Here is an 18,322-nt window from a genome sequence, read left to right on the forward strand (position 1 = left end):
ATTTTAGCTGTCAGTAATGTCAAACATGAGCACAGTAGTGCAAGAAATCTACATATCACTATATTATTGAAAAAAGAGATTTAGGTTATTATTCAACAAAGTTAATTAACCTGTCAAGTAAGCTCAGCTGAAGAGGGAAGAATTATTTGCTGGAATTTCTTTCTTCTCTACAGGGCTTGCATTTCTTATAAGGATATATTTTCTTACATCCCTCTGTTCACAGACAAGATCTTCTATGGGAAATCACAGTATTGAAACAACACTGGCGCAGCCCTGGACAAAACAGGGTGTGGGGTCTTTCTCCAGCTAGTTTCAAAAGATCCTCACCTTGCCAGCTGTTCAAGTTGTACTAAAACTGTTCAGGATAAATGGTAAAGTTCTTTTAAATCTTTTTTAACCCATGGCCCACAGAGGGAGGTTCTCTGTCAAATTCCTTGAAACGTTGAATTTGTGAAAATTTAAAGATGAAACATCACATACTCCATTTGAAAGACTGGTTATTATTATGCAGTTGTATTGAAGAACAAAGATGTTCAAAAACAGTGAAGAGGAAGTCAGTTGCATGTATGTTTTTCCAAAAGTTTTAAGGATGAAAAATAGTGGCAGAAAGGCTACACTTCAGAGGATACAAAACCACAGAACCATTTCAGTGACTGAAAGCTGATTGGGAAAATGTAAATACTATGGTTCCTTTGTCCTAACCTGATAAAAATTTAAAGTTACACTCACTCCTGAGTATGCATACCTTCCTCTTAAATAAAAGAATTGAAAGATAACTTTCCAGCTCTACTGCTCTAACTTGCTCTTCCAAATACATAAATTGCATATAACATAAATACACATATATTTCAGTTCCTGATTTAATTTATATAAATCTAATATATTTTCATACCGTCTAATTTGATTATCTAACGTCCCCACTGGTGCTTTCATTCAGTAATGTACACACCTTATAAACTGGTCATATGAAAAGAAATTTTCATCGCTTATCACGTTACCTTTCAGTTATGAATTGACTGGAGCTGCTAAATGGCAGATCTTTACCTGTTCCTCACACCTCTCCACAGCACTGATTGATTCATGCACTGCATATTCTTGGCTGTCAGCTTACACGGTTGCTCTGCCTCAGCTGGTATGTCTGCTACTCTTTTTACCCCATTGGCAGCATTGCTCTGTACAGAACCTTTCAATAACTGTTTTCTCATGTGTCATCATGTTTTCTTTATGAGTAGCAGGCTGTTACCAATGACTTGTTAGTGTTTGGAATTGGTATTTTTGCATGAAAAAAGGAAGAGAGAGTTGAGTAAAACTGGGGTAAAAATTCCTCAGCTAAAAAGTCGCAGGTTGTGTCTACATTAGCATTTTGGTTCAGATCCTCCTAACTCTTAAGTGTGCTGAGTGGTTTTGCTATGAACAAATTAGCTTCCTTTCAGAGGAAGCACATAGAGAAGCTCAATTCTAGGTGCGCAAATCAAGGGTTCTATCTCCTTTTGGAGACAAAGGGGTCAAAATTATTTGACAGCTTAGAACCACATGAGTAATGACAACGTTTAGTCCTGAGGACTATACCAGCTACTGCCCAAGGAAAATATCTGAACCATATGTGATCTCAGAGGTTTATTCCAACCTAATGATTCTATGATTCTATAGAGAATTCAGAACAAATTATTTGTCTTACGATCTGTTCCTTCCTGCTGGACTATGTACTAAGGCAGACAAATACACAGTATGTGAGGTTTACTATTTCTCTTAAGTGAAGAGATGATAGATATTCCTGATTCTATTATATGGTGAATAAGAACTAATGCCAATATTTACCGCTTATTCTAACCCTATTAGCTTTTTCTGCTACTTTTCTGTCTTTATTGAATACTCCACTAATACTGGAAACACAGCTCCCTGTGCCTTATTGATCAAGTAAACTCAATTATTCCTTTTTGCATTTTAACTCATAAGGTTACTTAGCATTTTATAAAGGTGTATTTAGTTCTCCGAGCAAGCTAAATACAATATCATTTAATAATGTTGACATTAACAACAAAATATGAGATCTTATAGACCTTTATAAAATTTAATTTCATTGTTTATCTTGATTTCAGGTTTAATACTAGCTTGCAGAACTGAACACACCTATCATTCCAGCAGTTGCCAACTCTTCTTGGGACATATGTGGGAAATGACAGCAATGAATTTTGGTAAATAAGGGAGAGAATATCAACAGATCTGTTTTATCAATATGTTCAGGTGTTAGGAGGAATTGATAAAGAAGAAGGAATTAAGAAGCGAGGGTTAAGTGTAGTTCAGCTGATTTGAAGAGCATGTGAAAAGCTGGATTAAGCTCACCAATCAACAAAAAATAAGTTTGCATAAGGTATCTTTCCTCTAATGAGCTTGACAAGTGGTTGAAAATAAATCTTTTTTCTTAGTTTTTATATGGTTTTCATTGATGTGATGTCTAAGCATCTTCTAAAAGTACTTTCATTCATGTAACTAATACAACTGAGACTCAATAAAATTAGATACCCTCCAAAGAGAAGTATGAAACTTTGTACATCACATTAAAACTGAGCAAGGTCCTAGAAAGAATTCTTTGGAATAATATAAGAAAACAGCTGCTGCTTTTAAGTGTAAGAAGATTTGTATCCAACAGAAAGGCTTTCCAAAGCATGCTGGTTTTTTCTTTCTTAGCTTTACTTCGTTGGGTTTTGTTAGCTAAGTTTTCTGAAACGATAACCAAAATAATACATGAAAAATTTTAAAAAGACAACCAATACAAACCTCAAAAAAATGCATTTCAGCACATAACTGATCACCACATCAACTTCTATCCACAGTTCACTTCAAAAATTGTGCTGCTTTCCGGAAATGCCTATGTATTTCCTCCTGCCAAGCTACATTATCCTTGACCCACCCCTCCAAAACAGTCCTGACCCTTAAATCATGACATTGTAAAAATAATGATCTTCTGATAATGCTTCTCCTTTGAGTTAATAAAAAGTCTGAAAATAGTGCTAATGAAGAAAGGGAAGAAAATCTCAGTGTTAACAGAAACCTTAGGAAATGTTGGGAAGTTTTATTCATCATTCATATATTAATTAAAAAATATGAAAGTACTATGGAGTTAACGAAGTACACTCTATTTATTTCTCCTCTGGGAAATGCTCAGTTTAATAAACGGCTGATTACAGAAACTAAAATAAATAAATAAAAATATCTCAAAATTTTTTTATCAGTATGAAAATGTTTTACTGATCATTGCTACTCATGTCAGTAAATTAAAGCAAATAAAATTAATGTCATAAATAAATAAAATAATGCAAATATGCTAAGTTTTCATATAAACAGAGACAGAAAAATTAACTTCTTCATCAAATATTTAAATATTTTTCCCTGAGGAAAGTGTATAGCAAAATACACAGCTTTGTCAGTTTCTTTTTATGAACAGGATATTCAAAAGAAATCTGTTCTATGTTTCTGAATGTTTCTCCAGAATTTATTACATAGACTTTCCCATAGAAACTGATTTAATGTTTTCAGTATAGAAAAAGATCAAGCAGAATAGAATGTGACAGGCAGTCTGTAACTATGGAGACACAACAGTCATGTTTTTTTTCTTTGATTGTTACTTTATTTTAAAGGACTTTTTTTTTTTTCATAGTGTTTAACCACAAAGTCTTGTGAAGCACGTATTTGTTTTTAAGACTTGCACAACAGAATTACTTGACGAGCTCTCTGTTGATTCATTTATTTTTTCAAATTGAAAATTGTTTCTTGTCACCAGCTATGGAGAACAAGAATACTGATCCAGAAGTCAATTTCCCACTACATTAATTGAAAGATCAAACCAAGATTTTTACATTGATATTGTTACTCACACAGAACTACATTGTTATTTAGTGTTACTGTGAGAGTGGTGAGACACTGGAAGAGGTTGCCCAGGGAAGCTGTGGCTGCCCCCTCCCTGGCAGTGTTCAAGGTCAGGTTGGATGGGGTTTTGAGCAACATGTTTTCGTGGAAGGTGTCCCTGCCCATGGCAGAGGGGTTGGAACTAGGTGATCTTTGAGGTCCCTTCCAACCCAAACCATTCTATGATTCTATTCTGAAAAAAAAAAAAAAAAAAAAAAAAAAAAAAAGTGTTCAGCAAGGAGGGCAGTTGTGTTAAACGTTCTAATTCTCTTTGCCATCTACTGTCTCCTAATTCAATAGCCATAAAGTACTATCCTTCTTGTAATAAAAGAAGCAGGAACAGAAAGATAACAATGGGCTGTGAAAACTATCTACATATTCTGAGACTACTTTGTCATTAAAATCAGGCACTACTGTCCAAAATGTCGTGGAATTTTATTTGTGATGTAACAATTTTTATTTTAGTCAATATTTTTGGTGATTTACAGCTTACCTATGTTCTAGTTCTTTTCTCTATCTAATTAGGTTCGACACTAACTAGTTTTAGGTTCTATTGCTGATACCTATATTCTTAACTATTACACCTTTCATAAATTTTTCAAATTACACAGAACTGGAATGAAACTTAGGTTGTCTAACACAATGACTAAATGAAACAATTTGAGTAGCACTTTCAAAAAAATTGTAAACCAAATACTTGTAAAAGGATATTATTTTATCCTGTAGGGTTTCATTAATGTCATCTAAGTGTACTCGTAAGGGCCTCTTCAATGCTTAAAATAGAAACACACTGGAAGTCACTAGAGTCCAAGCATAATTACATTTTTCAGCAAGTAAAAGTGGGAAGGCTCTAAAACAAATGGTGAAAAAAGCCTATGGTTATGAGCAGGTAAGCTTTTGTCCTAGGTTACAGTGTAAGATGTGCCCCCCAAAAAAGTATTCTATTACCATCTTCATGAGCTGTTGAGACCAGGTGGGCGGTGCTCCCTGCCTTCCCCTTCTGGACTATCTTCTGTTAATGGGCACAACAATGCCTTATCGCATGACCCATCGATAACTCGCTCCTGGACTATCCCCTGTTAATGGCCCATCAAGGAACTGCCTCACGACTCCCCATCCCATTGTGAGATGCTCCGTCCGGGGGGAAGGAGCCAAGCAGTCCATGCTAAATAAAAACTGAGATCTCGAACACCCTAGCAGCCTTCTTCCACTGGATTCCCAGAGGAGTTTTTTCCCCCACTGGATTTCCAGAGGACAAGAGCTACCTACCTACCACTTCGGAGGAAGACCAGACCCTTTTACAAGATCTCTGCTTCAACAGAACTACATCCATCACTTCAGGAGGACTGCAGCCACCATCTTATCGGACTGCTACTGCCACCCTAACAGGGTGTCAGGTTGTATTTCTGACTCTGTCAGTGTAAACCAGTGGATTTTTTTTTTCCTTTCTGCCTTGTGTTATATATATATATATATATATATATATATATATATAAGTAAAGAACTGTTATTCCTATTCCCCATATCTTTGCCTGAAGGCTCGTTAATTTCAAAATTATAATAATTTGGAGGGAAGGGAGTTGCATTTTCCATTTCAAGGGAGGCTCCTGCCTTCCTCAGCAGACACCCGTCTTTCAAACCAAGACACCTTTAAAAGCAGAAAGTGAAAATTAAATTTTTTTCTTACTATTTTTCAGTGATTGAAAACAAACAACAGAATTGATTCATACTTGCACAAAAAATTATTTCTCAGATCATTACAATACCCGCTCTGTAGATCTTCCTGCTGTATATTCTCTCCTTTCTCCCACATTCTACCATTTATTTAATTTCCTCCATTTCCTCAACCTTCTGACAATTTTTTTTTCTCAGCCTTCTTAAACAAATTTCTGACTTCTGATTTGTTTAGCTGAACCCATCTCTCTATCTTAAGTCTCAAAATACTTGTTGAGGAAACAAGAATCAAACTGAGTTAGTCTGAGTCTTTCCAGAAGTTCATTCCTGCACAGTGATGTAGCGCAGCAGACAGTGTTGCTGCAAGAGCAGTTACGGTTCCCATTATCTCTCCCTTTTATAAATTTGCTCTGTCAGTAGCTCTTCTTTCTACACATGTTTTTTTTGTGTTTTTTTTTTTTTTTTATGCTATATATGATGTATACTACATTCTATTTCTGTAAGTAAAACTTTTATTCATGCTTTCTTAAGATTTACTATAGTCCTGTTAGTCTGATAAAAAAGATATCTTTTAGATTACTGTTTTCCCCTCTAGTCATATAGTCATTTTAACACATTTTCCTAAGTCTTTATTTTTATGGGACATGATAGTATATGAACTTGATAATAACAAACATGTTTTGAGAAGTTAAAAAAAAATAATAATCTGTTTAATCTGAAAACTGATTACTTCAGAGTCTTCTTTTAAGTTTCAAGTAAAGATTATGCAACCCCTATTACTATTATTAAGCTTATACTAAATTTTTATTTCTACAGGTAAATGTAGGAGAAATTAAATTCATTCTGTGTTGACCTTTACTTGGAATAAAGTTATTTTGGCAAAATTCTTAAATTCAAATATTTTTCCAAGGTCCTATAACAAATAGCAGATAATTTGGCTGGTTTTAGACGAATATTTCTTAGATGAAAATTTTTACATTTCCCCAAACTTCAATAGCTGTAACCTTTGAAGACAAACCAGTAAAAATGAAACAAAACAAAACAAAACATCCGAATATTTTCATTACACACATACTACGGTGCCCCAAAACTTTTAGATTTAAATCAGTCTGTTTTACCATTTCTGACAATTTAGAAAAAAAAAAAAAATCAAATATGAAGACCTTTTCTTTTTTCTTCCTCTACTAAATGGTTTTCATTGTAAAAGTGAAACATAAACAAAGGCAGTATGTTCCCCTCAGCTATACATCAGGAAACACTTCATCTTCAGACTTGTAGCTTGATAAGCAACACTTCTCCTCATTCATGAGTCATTCAGATTAAGCTTAAGTGAAGATTGGCACCAAATACTGCTGTATTATAGAGGGAAATTTATTTGGGGTGGAGAGTAGTCTAAAAAGATAAACAACAATCTTCATAAAGAGATATTCCCTATATTTAATGTAGATACTGGTTATAATTCTTCTGAAGGTCTCAGTTTATGGGTATTCTTTTATGTTCTCATGCCCCCACAAATTACATAGTACAATATGAATTTCATAGCGCATTCTAAAATCAGAACACTATCGTAGCTTTGATTTCAACTGAAACTAAAATATTAACTGCATATAGAGTTAAAATCAATGTCTCTAAGCCAGATCAAGGTACACATGATAATAACAAATCAAAAAGAAGTCCTGAAATTGTTTAATTGAGATCACATGTTCATTTTATTCATAAACAATTCAGGGACTCGTGTCTGAGTATTTTAACAAGTGAAGATGCCTAAACACATAAAACTAAAAGGAATCAAATTCTATAAAAAGTGTCCGAATAGCGATTTTCTCTCAGAAAGAAGGCTGCAATGCTTCTGTCAAAGTTTCAACAAACATCACAAGTTCACTTTTTTTTTTTTTTTTCTGTATCTTTCACAACTGTACAGATTAATTCTATAACATAACCTCTGAGTTCAGGCCTGCTATGCAGATATTTTACTGAGGACACGTACTAAAGCTGACACACCTAGAATCAATCAGTCTCGCTGTTTTATTTATAGGTCTACTTTAGAGACATATACAGCAATCCAGTGACACCAGTTTTGCATGTTGGTAAGATACTGAAAAAGGGATTCAATCTGTGGAGAGGTAACCACAGTAATAATTTGATAAGAAAAACAACCTAGCCACCCACATTTTTACAATGAAGAACTCTCTTCAATGTCTGTGCTAACAGGAAGAGACAAGTTGATTTACTGGGCTTAGTTTTGTCTCCTAGGCAAAATAGGCAAGCCATGACAGTAGTATCCATACCTAAACATCTGGTCTCAATTCCACTCCAGAGTCCAGAAGACAGACATTCCCTCACTGCAGAGCCAACCAGCATGTATCCTGAGTCACAAGTAAATATAGCTGTAGATCCGTATGTGATTTGTGTTCCAATCTTATTCCCATTTGGAGGTGTAGGAAGCTCTCCGCAAGAAATAACTTTATGGCAAACCCAAAACAAAACAGAAATGTACATCTGAATATCACTAACACACATACAATAATACTTATCAACCAGCAATACTTATCAACCAGTCAAGCAGATAAATAAAATTCACAGCTTGAAGTATTTTGCTCCATAGAAGAAGTATATGCAAAATCCACATACAAAGACTGTTACTTCCCCAGAAATAACACTTAAGAAAGAGGTGGGACACACCAATTAAAACTGTCTCTGTAAAGTTAAAAGAAACACCATTCAGAACAATATTGCTATTTAATTACCTTTGTCTTTTTTTTTTTAATTACCAATTAGTTTTTCTTAATATTAGAATATCAAAATTGTTGCCATTTTAAAATTGTCTTTATGTTTCTTTGGGGAGACGTCATTTTTATCTTCTAGTTCATGATGAAATGTTTGCCTTAGCATTCACAGAATATGTTGGTATGAGTGAACAACATGCATGGAATTCCTTGCTATTTATTTAGAATTCAAAGCAGTTTTTCATTCAAAATCATATATTTTCTTTTAAGAATTAGTAAAAAGAACTTTACTATTAGTAAACAAGATGGTAGATTATCAAAGGGTGAAAGCGGCTAGTGAACTTTATGCTAAAAATGTGTAAGTGGTAATACTGCAAACAAAACTTCCGAAAATACAGTGAAAAATGTTTGTCTTTAAAGAAGAAAGGGTTACAAATACATATATAGTATGCAAAATATATACATAGAGAGATATACAGACATATACACAAGATTTTTAACACTAGCAGAGGTGATATATTGCAATTAACTTTTTAAAATCCACTAAATTTTAAATTATATTTCCAGTAGGTTGTAAAGAACTCAAAATTAAGGTTAATTCAAATATAATTAATCTGGTTTTGGAATTCCAAATTTTTCAGCCTCTTCTTTTATTAGTTTCAAATATGTTTTCAATAAATTCTAAATATATTCCAACCCACAGTTATCTGGCTTATCTACACATCTTTTTTTTCTGCTTTTTAGATATGTGTGTATTAATACAAATACATGCAGATACATACAGTTTAGACACTTCCACCAAAACCACAGTCATATCCCATTCTATCAGAGCGTATGTCATGTGGTGTTTCACAAAGAGCGAATTGAAAGAAAAAGTAGAGAATTTGGGGGCTTCAATGTACCCCAAACCCCACATTTCTGAAAAAGAGATACCTAAATTTAAATACATAAACCCCCTGATTTTCATGGGGGGTGAGAGGAGCATAACTGTAGCCATATATTTATCTCATTTAAAGTATCTGAATACTCACTACTTTTTTTGAAAAGTAGCTATTGCAGGTTATCAGGATACCACCTAATGATAAGAATAATGTGGACTTGCACACTATATGGTAACCAGCTGAGTGGAGAGATTTTTTTATCAAGTATGCAGACAGGCTAAAGGTTTTCCATTTTTCTAGACTATACATCATTCCTGACTTAGAAAAATATATAGGAAAATGCTCTGTGTTACTTTTTTGTACTTTTATAGATTTAGGGACAGTTAAAAACCCGAAGTCTGCTTGCAGATAGTTCCTTGTCACTAAACCTAATGGATTGTATCTAAAAATAACAGCCTGTAGGATACTCAGGAATCTCAGCCAGGAAGCATTTTCTAATTAACTGATTCCAATATTTAATTAGTTAATTTCTAATTCAGCCAAGTAAAATATTTTTATTTGAAGTCTGTACAGCAGATTCAGATACAACATGTACTCACTTTGGCAGTAAGGCCGCTCATTTCTCCAACTCCAGGTGCCATTAGCAAGACACTCTATAGATGCTGGTCCCAAACCATAATATCCTGGATCACAGCTGAAAACTACTTTTGTTTTATACTCATAATGTGAACCATTCACTATTCTCCATCTTCCATGTTCCAATGCAAAAGAATTGATGCTGGGACATGTAACAACTTCCAAAATAAGAAAAACACATAGTTATTTGTGGCTCAGTATAGGAAAATTACGAAAATCTGTAGCACTATTAATTCAGAAATATATTTTAAATACAGTGACGTATCTGAAGAGTAAGGCTGTATTTGAAATTGCCTGTCATTAGCAGGTACAAGTTCTCTCATTTAACTAATAATGACCAATAACCCAGATAGAGAAGTGCCTCTATATGCAAAGCTATACAATTGGTGTAGATAGAATCTATACCACGGTTGAATTCACTGTAGAGTGATAGTCATGGAACTCCTCTGACATTTTATATCAGGCATCAGAATCTTTACTAAAATGTTAGCTATATTTCAATTTAGGAATTCATTTTCTACCCAGGTAAATTCTATGAGATCTTAAAGACCCATTTGGAGAGGCTGCACATTGGTGACAGATAAAATAATATTCATATCCAAGATGTTTTTTTCACATTTTATTTCATATCTTAATTCTATGTGTTCTTCCTGCAGAAGCCAAACAAAAACATTCTACAACCCTAATCTAATAGAAAAAGGTTAACAAGCATGACAATTTTTTCCATAATCAAAAGGCACAGAGGAAAATCTTTGCTGGATACTACTTTATTTCTCTCCATTTATACTGGTTCTTTAGACAGCGGAAAGGGCATGAGGGAATGCATTTTATAAGAGCAAGAAAAAGAAAAAAAAGGGAAAAAGGGAAAATCCTTAAAAAACATTCTAGGGTATGTTTTCTTTCTTTTCTAAAATTAATTTAGTGAGATAATCCAAATCTTAATGTGCATCAGACAGCCTGACATTTCTGTATCAGTTTTATGATCACCTGGGTTTTCATATCCTATTTATAACTGTTGCTATCCACTTCTCTTTGGGACTGAGCATGCATTTTCTCTTCAGTGATGTATCCCCAAGTTTAGATGGTGTAGCATTATAACGATGGGCTGAATATAAATAATAAGCAGCAGTTTCAAACAAGTATCATAGAGTATCAGAGACTTTGCAATTCTGGATACTAAATAGGGTTTGTTAACAATATATGAACTGTGCAACTCACTGAAGAGATGGCCTTTGCATAAACCTCTGCAGCCATTAACTTTAATTTAGCTGGAAATTAATTATCAGATTGAATGCATTCTATAAACTCTAGTGTATTTCTTCCTCTGTCACAGAATGCTTCTATATATATCTCAGATATATACATTTCAAGCGTGTATTTCACAATAATTTAATATCAGCAACTATTCATAGATTAAAGTAACCTGAAGATGAAATTTTAAGTAATGTGAAGATTTGTACCTTGGATAAATAAACAAAATGTACAGCCAGGCTCTTACTCACTGAAAAGTGTTATATGTTACTTACCTACACAGCGAGGGGTTTTATTGTGATTGCTCCAGGTACCATCCGGCTGGCAGACTGCGGTAGTAAGTTCTTTTGCTGATAGTCTATAGCCATCATTGCAAAAATAAGTAACGCGAGTGCCAACTAAATAATCTGTAGTTAATATCCCACCATTTAACGGAGATTTAGGAATTCCACAAGATATTGCTGAGTGAAGAGAAAGATATAGTTATTTTATATCTTCTTCACTACAAGTTTCCACTCATCTCAAACATTTACGTATTGTAACATCAACAATCTTAAATTCATTAAAATTACTTTTTAACTCATTAATGTGCGTTTTAAGCCTACAAATAAATTCCCTTAACTTTTTAGGGAATTAAATCTCAGGAAGCTTTTGTCTTTTGATGGAGGACATTAAAAATAAGAACACTGGTTCAGAACTGCAGCTATCCATTCAAAATGCAGAAGAATGTCAAAGAAAAGGGAATAGAGAAAAAGCATAGTTGAATGAGAAAGCACCAGCCTAAGACATTAGGAATCTAGCTTGTACTTCAGGTTTCTTCCATCAGATGTATTGTGTGACCTCTGGAAAAGCACTAAAATTAACTTTCGACATTCTATTTTTCTTCCTGCAAAGCAGAAAGAAAATACTCTTTTGAAAATATCGGCAAATGAAAGTGTAAGCCTTTTTTTTTCTAAATTATTCAGTAGAAAGAAAGTATCAAGTGAACATCTGACTCTAAATAATGCTCTGTCTGTTTGGGGAATAAAAACAAAACCAGGGCTTCTCCACATTTTAACACCATACATCTAATGCAGATCAGATCCACAAAAGAAAAAGGGCTTAGGCACTTAACTCTTTAGTACTTTACTTTGAAGTGGAATCTTGAACACTAAGAAAAGACCTATCCTGCCTACACAGAGATATGAAACATTAAGCTTCTCAGACTATGCATAAATACTTGATAAAAACGAGTAATCAATTTTTGCCCCTATTGTGAGCTGATCTGATGTAAGACAGATCTGCTTCATGAGCAATATAACGACAGTGTGGCACTGTACCAAAGCTAACAATCACAGCTGAGACACAAGTTAAGCACTAATGCTATGACAACTTGCAGAACAGAGATCAGATTACCAATGTTAAAACATGCTTGAATTGTCATAAAAAGAAACTGCATATGACATGGAATTTTTTTTTAAAAAGGACATGCTGCCCTGAAATGATCACACAAAACTATCATTAATTTGCTCATCACATGGTCTGGGCAACCATAAAAACATATATCTTATGGCTATCACAATATCCACTGGCAACTAGAGACAAACGCACGTTTAGAAGAAAATAAGAAAACAGTGCTCAGGAGATAGTGAAGGCCCCAAGCATGTCATTGAATTCCATCTTCCAGAGACTATGAGGACATGATTCCAGAAGGATAAAAAGTAACAAGTTGACAAAAACAAGAATGCTCATCTTCTACTTCTCACTAAACATCTAGCAAAGCTTTACTATTTCATCCGATACCGCTGAAGAAAGAAACTAAGCCTCCATGACACTAAAATGAAAACATATGACCAAGTTGTTTATTATATCTCAAATTCCTCATGTTCTGGTTTAGCCGGGACAGAATCACAAGCCAGCCATGCTAGGCAGGCTGTTAGCAGTTCTGAGTCAGCTAGGGCAGGTATAGTACATGCACATTATAAAGGAGGAAGGTTTGCTGAGGAAGGGGACCTTTTGTGTTATTCCTGTTCCTGAGGACTGCTCTCCTGTTGACTGTCACTGCTGTGTATTCATTTGCCTGAGTATGACTTTGTATGCCTTTGTGGATATTGGTGCCATTTCATTAAATCTGTTTTCACTTCAAGCCATGGGCCTCCTCTCTTTTTTCTGACTCCCATTCCTGGCTGGTGAGGGATCGCTGGATAATAGAGCAACTGTTACAGTTTACCCCTGGATACAGACTAAACATAGACATCTCAATAGCTTGGATTGCATTAGCAAACTTTAGGTAGACCTATCCATGCAGAGAGGAGGGTAACCAAGAGCTGGTATAACCAAGGTATTGTTCACATACTGCAAATTCTGTCTCTCTTAGAAATCAGCAAAAATATATATTAGATATTTTGTAGATACAGTCTGAGATGTTTTGTACCAACCATTAAGACTAATTATTCCTTCAGTATTCAAGAATCTCCATTAGTGACCTGATAAATTTTGAGTCATACTATCCATGTTAACAGAATCAATCTTGTGGCACAAGAAGAACATATCCTTCCCTTAACCTCAAATTTTTAAGACACAAGTTTTATCCCAGCACACCAAATGCTTAATAACAGCCTTTTATATAAAACAGAGCTCCCAAGGAATCATTCAATGACATTTTTAGTTTACAGCAGTTACGGTCTGAATTTTATGTATGCAGAAATTTGCACAGAAATTAAGTTTTCATTTAAAGAAAAAATGTTAAACATCAAGTTATTGACAAATCTGACAACTCGACAGCAAAAAAAGACAAATATGGAACATCCAAAGTGCCCAAAAACCAGGTCTATCACAGAAATGTTTGGTTCTTATATGTTGGCTTCAGTAGTATTGCAAATCAACATAATAATTAAAATCTATTCTTTGTTCATAAACTTCAGAACACAATTCCAATTCTGAATATGTATACATACAGTCCTTGGAAGACCTTAACTGTAGCAGATCTCAAAGACCACCAGCAAGTTCTAAAGACTTATCTGAAATTTCAGAAATCCGAAGAATCACAGAATGTTAGAGGTTGGAAGGGACCTCGAAAGATCATCTAGTCCAACCCCCCTGCCAGAGCAGGACCACCTAGAGTAGGTCACACAGGAACATATCCAGGTGGGTTTTAAATGTGTCCAGAGAAGGAGACTCCCCAGCCTCTCTGAGCAGCCTGTTCCAAGGCTCTGCCACCCTTAGAGTGAAAAAGTTTTTCCTTATGTTTATGTGGAAACTGAATTATTCTTAGACCAGGATGAAGTTCTTAAATACCTTTCATTAGTTGTTACAGCACTACGAAAAGTTTCTGTGATGACAATTTCCCAAACAGAAATCAGACTATTCACCGCATAAAGGACCTCTGATCCTCTGATTTGCTCTGCCTCACTTAAGAACAACACTTAGAAGATGTAGCTACCTTTCACATCTCAGAGACATGAGAAAAAAATTGAGTATCAATGCAGACATCAGTCTAGAACTGATAACATTGACCAGGAGCATTTCAGACATAAGTGAGACTACTGAAACTATTCAGTGACATACTTCTCTGAACTTAACTACTTGGACATTTAACTTAAGAAGAATTAAGAAATTTTGTGAAAACTAAATTACCTGTACATTGCCTTAGAAATCACTTTAAAGGCTGATGACTATTTCTTTGGCATTTAACAAGTTACTGAGTTTTCACACCTGTCCCAATACAGCTGTGCATTTGGAAATAAACAGAAATCTATTTTGAATAAATACAAGACTTATTTATCTTACACATAGCTATATTAATTGTTCTAGTGTATATGAATAAGACTATCTCAAATGTATAGCCACATCTAAAAAAATGTAAAGGTAGAAGGTATTATGCTCTACACATCAGATGTTTGTTCCAGACCACTACAAATGTACTTTAGCTTAATTTTTGAGAAAATCAATGAAAAAAACCCACTTTTTTTTCATGCTTTAGTATAATTTGCACAACAATTATCAGTTATGCAACACTTATATCTGCTGTTACAGACAATTTAGAGTACTGAGCTAGAGAATTCTTTTGGATATAGTGTTCTGTTCTAAACTTTATTCAACATTTCTACCTAGAATTCCTCTAAAAGCATTTGCCTGTTATCCATATATGATATTATAAAATATTAATACTGATTTCTGATGAGTCCTGTGTGATACAACAGTTATTTGCAAGAGAAATATTTCATAATTAAAACCAAGAATCATGTAATTCTAGGATAAAAAAATAAAAATGTAAAAAATAACTAGGAGAAAACCAAAAGTTTTAAAACACTTTGAATCTTCTGAAATCTATCAGTTCTAAATATTCAACAATTTATATTAATTCATGTTAATTCTTGCATTCAGATAGATCACTGCAAACCTATTCATTCTTTCAAAGTTTATCATAATCAGACCTCATAATTTATTTAACCAAGTGAATAACTTATTGATTTGTGATCAGAGGCTTAATATCATTAAAACCGAGATGGATACATGGATGACAACATTCACATTATGATTAATTTAATGCATGCCTTTATAAACAGAATAGTTAATATCTGAAAGTTAGAACAGTAAAAGTTTGTAATGAATTTGTATTATTGTTCCCATTATACTAATACAGTATTAGATTTTGAAGCAGTTTCCTTTACTACTTTTCATGATAGAGGAAGGGTGCTTTTGTATTAACTTTGAAACAGGTTTCAGGTAATTGCTGAAGTCTGGCATTTCTTTTTGATTCCTTACTACTGCATTGGAGTGTCTTTTACTAAGATATCTTTAGTTCTATGAATAATGTAAAAAATCTTTCATCCAAGGTTAAGTGTGTATCTGAATTTCTCAGGTTCTGTTAATCCAGTAGTGCAAGTGATTTTAAGAATGGCTGGTATTATCTATTTAGAGGTTCAGAGATTAAGATTTCTATTCATATAGGTATAAGAATGAGAACATTCAAAATTCTCAAACATTACTTGTGAATTTGGGAAAAAAAGCTGTCGTAGAAAAGTCTACTGGCATTCATTAGTTACAGGAAAGGATTCAGAAGTGATAATAATGGTATAGATACAAAATGAAAAATGTAAAGAGAAAGCATTAGTTTAAATATTCACGAAATATTATGCAGGCAGTAAAAAATGTTTGCCAAGAAATGGAGTTACGATTGCTAAAAAAACCCAAACAAACAAACCATCACAATCCACTAGCTGTGCTGATTGTAGAGGTATCATTAGATAATTCATAAATTTTGAGGCCTTAGATTTCTTATTTCCTACAGGATGATGCCTGTAACTACTACTGTGATTTGACTGTCAATCTTCACTTAGGAGACAGAAAACAAACAGATTAAAATGAGATGCATTGTTTTTAAAGAAATTGCAAATATTCTTTTTTAACTTGCATTGCTATGTAGAAAAAAAAAAAGCCTAATATATTTTTTTCTCTGTTAAATGGTCATCTGTGGCAATCTTACATTCAGATCTGTGAAGGAATAGGTTAAAATGGCTTTGCTAGTTATGCTATAAATGATAGAGAATGTGAAATAGAAGGTAAGACTGTGATATTTTCATCTGATACCACCAGGCAAAATAGTTAGTAAATTTTGACTGACAATTATAGTAGTTGTTAAAACAGCTCTTACCCTGTGCATCATGAAGTTCTAAAAAAACACTAGCCCATGCTTAAAAGGGTTAGAGCTACTTTGTGGTGAAGCTGTACTGCTCAGTAGTATGGGAAATGGCAAAGCCCTTGTATCTTGTAAATATCCTCTGTGAAAAGAACATGAGGGATATTTACTGATGGTGTTCTTAACCTTTTGATACAAGAGATTGTATCATAAATCATCTGTATTACCCAGGGATGGGGGATAATTTTCACCTCAGCAAAACAATGGGAAGCTTAGATGTATGACTCATGTACAGAAGCAACTTATTCCTGAGGGTTTTTGCAGTAATAATATGTGTTTAGGTTGAACCCGAGGAGTTTGCTATTGTGAGTTGTAGCTACATATCATGGCCACAAACCACTTTCCGTGCACAAGGCCTTACTGGAAGAATTGCATAAAGTTCATAGAATCTATCAAAGCTAGGGCTCATTAAATGCATAATTATAATTAACTGTTATTCAATTAATACATACATTAAATAATTTTCAATATGCTAACAGTTGGTACCAAGAGTCTTTGTACTTGATCAGACACAATAAGGTTACTAAGCACTTAACTTTACTTGTTCCTAAAGTGTTAGCTGAGTATTGCAACTATTTCCACTACTGAATTCTACTCAGTATATTGAGAATAATCATCTGCTATTTGAATTTGGTAAGTTGGTGTTGTCTGCGTTTTTTCATTCTACACTGTTTGCTACAACTAATTAACAGTCTGATTAAGTTCTAGAAATAACTCTTGAAAGCAGTCATTACATAACTTATGAGGAGAAAAAGCCAAAGAATTATATGTAGCAAATGCACTGCTTGCACTTTTTTTTTGTTTAGGACTTATTTTTAAAAAAAATATAGAACACTTTTTATGCAATAATAGAAATTTATCAAAAAGCTTTGAAACTGAGATTGTTTCACCTTTGACAAAGGTTAGGTAGTTTTGTTATAGAAACATACAGTTCAAAGACTTTTTGTCAAAAAATTTCATGGGAAATTAACATGGAACATTCCTGTAGCATTTACCACCACTGGTCAACAGGAAAAAAAATGTACATGTTTTGAATAAACACATCTTCAAATTTTTGTGAAAAAAAAAAAAAAAATAGTTCTAATAGTTCACTGAAGAATGATACATGTAACTTACCAGAACAATAGTACTCTTTTCAAGAAAGGAAGAATTAGAATATAAATATGATGAGTATTAAATAACCATTTCCTTTTCCTTGTTAAGTAGAATATGTTTTGCTTTTTATAAGGCAGAAGAAACTAAATATACAGTTCACCCAATGAATTCTCTTCTAAATTTCAATTAAAACCATGAAAGATTAGAATGGTATCATAGACAACACTTTTTTGGTCCAGTTTTCTGTTCTTGGAAAAGTAGCAAGTTTCAGGTCTTTCTGTTTGTTATGTAGTTCCTGGATCACAATAAATGAGCTTTACTAAATATTCAGTTTTAAATGAACTTTTTGAATAATTTCATATTTTAAATTTTGGGTATTTATTCCCTCACAATAATGTCAATTATTTTTAGTATCTGCGAGTCTTAGCAAATTCTGTTGATATACTGGTTCTTAAAAATACATTTGTTTTTGT

General features: G+C 33.7%; 1 protein-coding gene across 3 annotated transcripts in view; it reads right to left on the minus strand.

Moving 5' to 3' along the window:
* CSMD3 (CUB and Sushi multiple domains 3) overlaps positions 1-18,322 on the minus strand; it is a 697,991-nt gene that overhangs the window by 66,219 nt on the left and 613,450 nt on the right. For 2 of the 3 annotated variants that reach the window (XM_086465685.1, XM_086465682.1), the window contains 3 exons: positions 11,350-11,535; positions 9,787-9,981; positions 7,869-8,042 (listed from right to left, as the gene is read on the minus strand). In XM_086465685.1, the coding sequence (XP_086321811.1) occupies positions 7,869-8,042; positions 9,787-9,981; positions 11,350-11,535 (555 nt within the window). The remainder of the gene's footprint in view (positions 1-7,868; positions 8,043-9,786; positions 9,982-11,349; positions 11,536-18,322) is intronic. The other variant, XM_086465684.1, reaches the window with a different exon arrangement.

Source organism: Leptosomus discolor, chromosome 5, assembly GCF_034619465.1.
Source record: "Leptosomus discolor isolate bLepDis1 chromosome 5, bLepDis1.hap2, whole genome shotgun sequence".
Taxonomy (NCBI): Eukaryota; Metazoa; Chordata; class Aves; order Leptosomiformes; family Leptosomidae; genus Leptosomus; species Leptosomus discolor.